This window comes from Saimiri boliviensis, chromosome 16, assembly GCF_048565385.1.
Source record: "Saimiri boliviensis isolate mSaiBol1 chromosome 16, mSaiBol1.pri, whole genome shotgun sequence".
Classification (NCBI taxonomy): domain Eukaryota; kingdom Metazoa; phylum Chordata; class Mammalia; order Primates; family Cebidae; genus Saimiri; species Saimiri boliviensis.
Genome location: NC_133464.1, coordinates 14,903,677 through 14,910,985, shown reverse-complemented (window position 1 = coordinate 14,910,985; position 7,309 = coordinate 14,903,677). Strand labels below are relative to the sequence as shown.

The window sequence follows — 7,309 nt, the reverse complement described above, 5'->3', positions numbered from 1 at the left end:
CAGAAGTATGGTTCTCACTCCCGCAGCAGCTCTTACCATCTGCCAAGTGGAGCCCTTCTGTGGGTGGGAATAGGTGGGTGCTCCAGGCCAGCTGGGCAGAGCTCCTGTTGCAGAGACATCTGTGGACCCAAGGCTTCCGTGGGTGGGCAGAGCAAAGACGGCAGCAACCTGTTGCTCAATTTTTATCTCAAGGAAAATGAGCTCTGAGTCAGGTTGAAGGTCTGGTCATTCTAGGTGCTCCTACACAGTATTTACCAGGAACCAAAACTTCCAAAGTGGAGGCAACCTCAACTATGTGGGTTAAGAAACAATAGGAAACTCAAAAGACAGAGAAAATGCTGGCATGGAGCCTGGTGAAGTGTCGAAGGCAGTTATGCGGATGGGATGAGGGCTGGAGGACTGTGGATATTGAAATTCTCATTTCTATTTTTTGTTTTTTATACACGTTCTACTAGGAGCAAGTACTGCTTTTATAATTAGAAAAAAGTATAGAGGCTATTTTTATAGATAGGAGGGGGAAAGTTTATTGGATTTGCCTAGAACATGAGATCTTGTGACCGGGTGGAGATAACAGTGATAAACTCATTTATTTTTAAGCTACACAAATCTAGGAAGTCTACAACATCTAGAAATGTAGGAACTTTGAGTGTAGATTCTGTTCTTCCTGTTTGGAATGTGCATGTTGAAAGAAAAATCTCATTTTAATTTTTTTACAATGTTTTACTTTAAAAGAGTACTGTATCTTCTAAACTTAAAACTTTTTTTTCCTTCTAGTTTTGAAAGTGTTCCCCTTTTTCTCTTGGCTGCCAGGATGCTCAGAGCTAAATTTGGGGTTTAGTCTGGGTTGTTAAGGATAACAAACAGCCATCTCTTCCCTCCCATTCTTTCATGCTTGCTTGAATGATTTTAGTGATTATGTCTTTATTACAAGCCCCTTACAATCCTTTGGCTGAAGGTAGAGTAATAGTAAATGATGTTATTTGACAGAGAAACTGTGAATTCAAGAGGAGCAGGGATTTTCCTCAGTTACGGTGTCAAAGCTGGAGCTCGGATGGTGCTGGACTCCACACTTGGTCACTGAGCTAGAATCCGGCCTCTGAGATTCCTCATCCAGTGCTCCTTTCACGCTGCCAAGCTAAGCAGACGACAATGCGCTTAGCTTCTGTGACTGCTTGTCACGGATGGTGACAGAGGGACCATATTACCTCCCACTCCCGGTCACACCCACCTGGAAAGGTGGGAAGTCATTTGCCAGGTGGCGTGGGCCCTGCTGTTGCCCCACTCCTGGAAGCACCTTCTCAGAACCAGTCAGGCAGGGCTGCCATAGCTGACGGTGACAGTATTTCCCAATCTTGGTTTCAGAGCAAGGTGAGTTCTTCCAGAGGCTTGCTGTCCTCATCCTGTCCTGGTTTGGTGGCGTTTCTGTTCAAACCTCTGTCCCTCTGAGGGTTTGAGTCTCCCCACGTGTCCTAGAACACCGTGGCCCAGGGGGTCGGGCTGTGTTATTCCACTTGGCTACCACGACACAGCTCCACAGGCTGTGGTTTAAGCTGCAGATGTCACTGCCACGCAGTTCTGGTAGCCAGAAGTCCAAGATCAAGGTGTCAGCAGGGGCGGCCCCTTCCGAGCCGTGAAGGAAGGATCTGTTCCAGGCTGCTCTCCTTGGCCTGTGGACGGCGATCTTCCCTGGTGTCTTCGCTCAGCTTCCCTCTGTGTGAGTCTGTGTCCAAACCTCTTCTCACGAGGATACCAGTGCTATTGGCTTCGGTTCCATGCTAGTGACCTCATGTTGACTTAATCGCCTCTCTAAAGACCCTACTCCAAATCCAGTCACCTTCTGGGGCTCTGGGGTCAGGACTTCAGCACAGGACTCTGGTGGGGCACAGCGCAGCCCGCAGGCTTGACCCCAGCTCTGCAGAGGCCTGGGTGGCGGCGTGGTGCTGAGTGACCAGGTCAGCCAGGTCTCCCTATGTACTGTGGCAACTTCCCCCAGCTCTCTGCCCATGGTTTCTTCACAGGAAGCCACTGCCCACCTGGCAGCATTGTTCTGCGGATTAAGGGTCACGCTGGAAAGTGCTGGCACCAGGGAGGAGTGCAGGAAGAAGGTGTGGTGACTGTCCCTGACACAGAAGGACCAGCCTTTGCGAGGAGGAGGCCCTGCCTGCTCTCCTCCTGAGCTGATGGGTCAGTCACACCAGGACCAAGGGCTGCCCGGGCTGTGTGGGCACACCCTCTCTGAGCCGCACACCAGCATCTGCCGAACAGCATCTGGAGCTCAGCTCGGTGTCTTGTCCAGCGACACTGGCACGCTTGGCTTCTCGACAACTCTCGGATCTGGGGGGGGGCCTCATCTCAGCGACGGTCCTGCCCATTTTTAGGGCCTCGCAGTTCAGCCTTGTGTCTTCACCTGTGGCTCTTTTGCAAGGCTCAGAAAGCTCCTAGGTCAGTTCCAGGTGACTCCTGCCAGCACGCCAGTAGGAGCCACCACCCCATCTCAGCCAGAGCCACCACATTCCAGGCAAATGCCAACTGGCACAGACTTCAAGGAACGATTGTAGCCATTGCTTTTGTTTCTTCCAAATGGAAGAGTGCATTATTGGGGTCCCCTCTAGCATGCATTTCACTCCCCTCTGTGAGGCAGGGGATGCCGGGCTTTCCCCTGACTCGCAGGGGGAGATACAGGAGCAAAAATGAATCTGCTCAAGTCACGTGTGGACAAGAAAGCACAAGCTCCAGACTCCCGCGCCGCGTCCTTGTCCAATGTATGCACAGCATGGCAAGCCCAGACCATCACTGGACATCAGGCCAGCCTGCCGGGCACCTCGTACATCAAGAGCACATTTAAATGAGCAGATTTTTACAGCTGCACAGTATTCCACTGTGGACATACCACGGCTTATACAAATGATGCCCCATGGATGGAGATCACATTTTCGTGCAATGGAGTCACCACCTTGAGGAAATCCGTCACACGATTAGACCATTCCGGATGGCTGCTTCTCCTCACTCAGGCTACCTTGCCATCTGGCAGTCCTGCTCAGCAGCTGTCTTCTATGCAAGGGGCTGGCTCTTATTTGTTCCCACCTGGTTAACATCCCAGATAAGGTTCTAAGTAGAGTTTTAATTCCAGCGTTGCCTCAAAAGCAGCGTTGTGAGGGGGAAGCAGGGCTCTCCTGTTTAGTGAGTACTGAGTGTGGGTTTGGGAAGGCAGACATAGGGAGAGGGAGGGCAGTGGAGAATCACCTGACGCCAATGCACCCTATGCTTAAAATGGCTAAACTGATACATTTTATATATATTTTTACCTCAATTAAAATAAGCAGGACCTATGGGAAAACCCCCAAATTTACTGAATAGCAATAAATTGCCAAGAAACTGCCCTGCCAGGCTTCATACGTAACTAAGAAAAGATCTAATTGATACAGATGTTTCCCCGCAGGGTCAGCAGCTGATGTCCCAACTTAGAGACGGCGCCTCTCCCCACTCTTGTCATAAGCCAGGGTTGGCCACCTTCCAAATTTACCTTTATCTGACATGGGCTCTTTCTAGACTTCTGTTTATACTACTACGTGGTGACTTGAGTTTTATGGTTTCTAGATGAGGCGTTTATGACTAGACAATCCAGCTCAGCGCCAGGCTCTTCTCCCAGACCTGCTGATGTTTGCCTTGAGGTTTATTGGTCTGGGCTGGGATGTCAGTGGTGCGGAGCTAAAGTGTGCTGCAAAGTCCCAGTGGCGTCATGAGTGCGTAAGCAGGCTGTGGGTTCTGGTGGGTCACGGCGCCCCTTCACCACCCCTTCATCTCTTCTCCCTCTTGCCTTACCATTGGTGGGTAGCAAATGTTTCAGACGTCACAAGGCCATTGCTGGGTGCCCAAGGGGTGCACAGATCTCAAGTTTTCTTTCCTTAACTGGTCACATAAGAAGACAGCCTTGATAGCCCTTCAAGGCAAAAACCTAGCTATTTTTATTATTTTGTTCTGTATTTTATTTAGTTTCATCCCTGGAACTACATGGGGATGAGTGACAGGGAGCTGATCTACCTGCTGGGACCAGCAGGCACACCAGAAGCAGAAACGGCACCTGTGATCTGAGCCATCACGTGACCTGGTTCAGGGATCTTGACCGCGTGGGGCATAGGGGGTACACCTGGCTGCCTATGCATTATCCCAGAGTTCTCATCTCAAAAGCCAGTAAGGGAGGGGACAAAGATGGACTTCTTGCTACGACTGAAGGGGAAAAGCCAGAGGTAGCAAGGTATCCACGTGCACTTGGGAGTAACTGGTATGATTTAGATCCTGACCACGGTCCAGCAAAGCATTCATGCGGGTCCTCGGAAGACGTGATCTCTGCTTGTGATATCTTTATCACGGAAACTTCCATGAAAGCAGAAAAACTGGTATCATGCTTCCCCACACACCCAACGTCAGTCTCAACAATGACCAGCATTCTGTCGGACCCGTGGTCTCTACTCATTGTTTTTTTCCCCCTTCAAGTATTTTAGAGAAAATTTCAGACCCCGTGGGATTTCACCCTTGAGGATTTTGGTATCCTGTTCCCTTAGGACTGCTGAACAATAAACACCCAGCAGCCACTCCCAAATGGTCAGAATGTCATTTTAATACAGATGTGGTACAGATGTTTAATTACAGCAGGGCAGTGATTCCAGTTAAATAAAATTAAAAACCTTTATTTTCCCAAATATAAAATTACTAAATTAATGTCTTAAAAGAAAATATAACATGGTGACAGCTTTGAATTACACCACCATTCACCACAGGATTTATGATCTACCAATTACATACTCCACCATTTTGGCAAAAGGATGAAATGCTTAAAACCGTTTATAAACCTAATAAAGACTGTGTACATCTCCATATTGCACATTTTTATGTACAAGAATAAAAGAGTCAAATGTATTGCATATACTGGAACAGCACGGGTTTATCACAATGACACTTAATGCAGAAGCTGATGTATTAAAAATGTAGAAATGTAATACATATATGTACAGAATGCTGGGCTGCATTAACAGTGATATGTACATAACAATATACTGTACTACTTTGTACTTTTCAGCATAGTTGTGTTTATTAATATAGGCCTTTGGTTCTAAGTTGCTTGACTAGTTTTAAGCTCACATAATCCCTTAAGCTTTCATATTTTTTTTAAATGCAAGGAAATGAGTATAAAAGCACTAAATCTCCTGGTTCACTGGTACAAAAATTACAACGGTCAGTTCCCTTAGGTCATCAAAAACTAGTCACAAAAATAGTTCTTGTATTCAACCTGAATGTGCCACAGGAAAAAAAAAAAATTTTCAAGATTTTCCAGCTTAGCCTCGAGGCAAATGGCCCCCCCAGGCATCAATGTCAGTGCGGCCCTCCCTGCCATGTAGATCCCAGAACCTTTTTGCTGTAGGCCATTTATTCTAACACTACTCTGCAAGGAAGAATAAAATCTAAGTCCAGCTCAAGAGTGTCTACCACACCTTTGTTAAGACACAATGAAAACTTTGAATATTGCCAGTGAGATTTAAAAAAATATGTGCACCCTCTTACAACTCCTATAGAAAATCTGCTAAGAAATCACATAGTTCTTTATTTCCTTGCTCTCCCCTTCCCCTTGGCTTCTCTCTGTGCTCGGTCTCCCCAGTGATTGGCTTTGAAAGCATCCTGAGTTTGCAAATGACAAAGCAAGTCCTCACGCACGGGCCATGATGTGTCATCACACGACCGAAGACGAGCTGGTCATCCCATGAACCATTGTGCTTGTTGGAGTCCCGCTGATGGCATTGAAGATGTGAAGGGAATTTGGTAAGACGCTCGTCTTCTCCTCCAGGGGGCAGATCTTGAGGCCAGAAACACAACATTACTGAGTGCAACGGAACATTACCATGTGTGACACAATGTTACCATTTGCAGTGCCACATTGCCACGTGTAATACAACGTCACCAAGTGTAACAAAATGTCACAGAGTGTAAGGCAAGGTTGCCATGTGGGACACAATGTCACTGAGTGTAAGGACACAAACAGATATTTCTCAAAGCGCTGGACCCACATCACACACACAAGTCGTCATCCGAGGCTCACTCCAACATGTGAGTGATGTGCACCCAGAACGCCTGGCTGGCGGTCTGCAGAGGGAGACTCGGCTTATCTAGTGAATGGCTGTTTTCAGGTAAGGATTATAAGGAGAAAGTCAAGAACGGCACATTTTGTTTCCTTTACAAGCTAGTGAATGGACAGCCTTCTACACTCACCAGGTCATAAGGCAACTTGAGGTCTACTTACATGTGCTTGACTGGGACACAACCTAGCCTTGACCTTGAAATCGCCTTTCAAAATGAATTTGGAGCATTTGTGTTTCTCTCCTGCCTCCTTTCCTCAGGGTCTTACAGACCTCGTCTTGGGGGAGGGTGGCTACCCCTCTGACCCTGACCAAGTGTCTTTCCATGCCCAGTGGTGCCTGGAAGGATCTGAGGGTAGGTCTTCACCTCCAGCAGAGGCTCCCCTGGAAACACCAAAAGCAAGTCTACCCCCACCACGGCCCTTCAGGGGTTCAGAAGGGCTCAGTCTTCCTAGCTGTTGGCATAATGGGAAGTTCAGGGTGAAGTGGAGAGCACATTACGTTCCCCTGTACTTAGGGAGTCGAACAGCTTCAGCCATTGAGCTCTTCCTACTTTCATCGCCTCTCGTGCCCAATGCCAGCACCCACTGATAGAACACCCCGTTCTATAGGAATCTGGAGGCTCCACAGAAAAGAGCTCAAGTTTTTCCCAAAAATTACTCAGACATTCATTTCTAGAATTGTTTCAATTTTTTTCTACCTTTTTTTATTTTTATTTTTATTTTTATTTTTTGACATGGAATCTCGCTCACTCTGTTGGCCAGGTTGGAGGATAGTGGCCTGATCTTGGTTCACTGCAGCCTCCAACGCCCAGGTTCCAGCAATTCTCCTGCCTCAGCCTCCCGAGTAGCTGAGACTACTGGCGTGTACCACTAGGCCCAGCTAATGTTCGTTATTTTTTAGTAGAGATGAGGTTTCACCATGTTGGCCAGGCTTGTCTTGAACTCCTGACCTCAGGTGATCCACCTGCCTCTGCCTCCCGAAGTGCTGGGATTACAGACATGAGCCATGACGTCTGGCTCCGACTTTTAAAAATGTCCAGAAGAGGTGCTTTCCTCTGCCCATTTACTGCCATTATGCCAATGTCTGCAGCTGCTCAAACGGAAAAACGTAATAGCTTTTTCTGAGTCAGATTATCAGAAAAATAAAATTAAAAAATGACATTACCATCCCAGCTGAAC

The 7,309-nt window shown here is 47.5% G+C and overlaps 1 protein-coding gene across 30 annotated transcripts in view; it reads right to left on the bottom strand.

Moving 5' to 3' along the window:
• Positions 1-4,600: 4,600 nt before the first annotated feature.
• The window catches only part of DOCK9 (dedicator of cytokinesis 9), a 294,205-nt gene continuing 291,496 nt past the window's right edge, over positions 4,601-7,309 (bottom strand). For 29 of the 30 annotated variants that reach the window (XM_074387504.1, XM_074387512.1, XM_074387508.1 and 26 more), the window contains one exon: positions 4,601-5,848. In XM_074387504.1, the coding sequence (XP_074243605.1) occupies positions 5,726-5,848 (123 nt within the window). In that variant the 3' untranslated portion in view covers positions 4,601-5,725. Of the gene's footprint in view, positions 7,304-7,309 lie in introns of all 30 variants that reach the window. The other variant, XM_074387501.1, reaches the window with a different exon arrangement.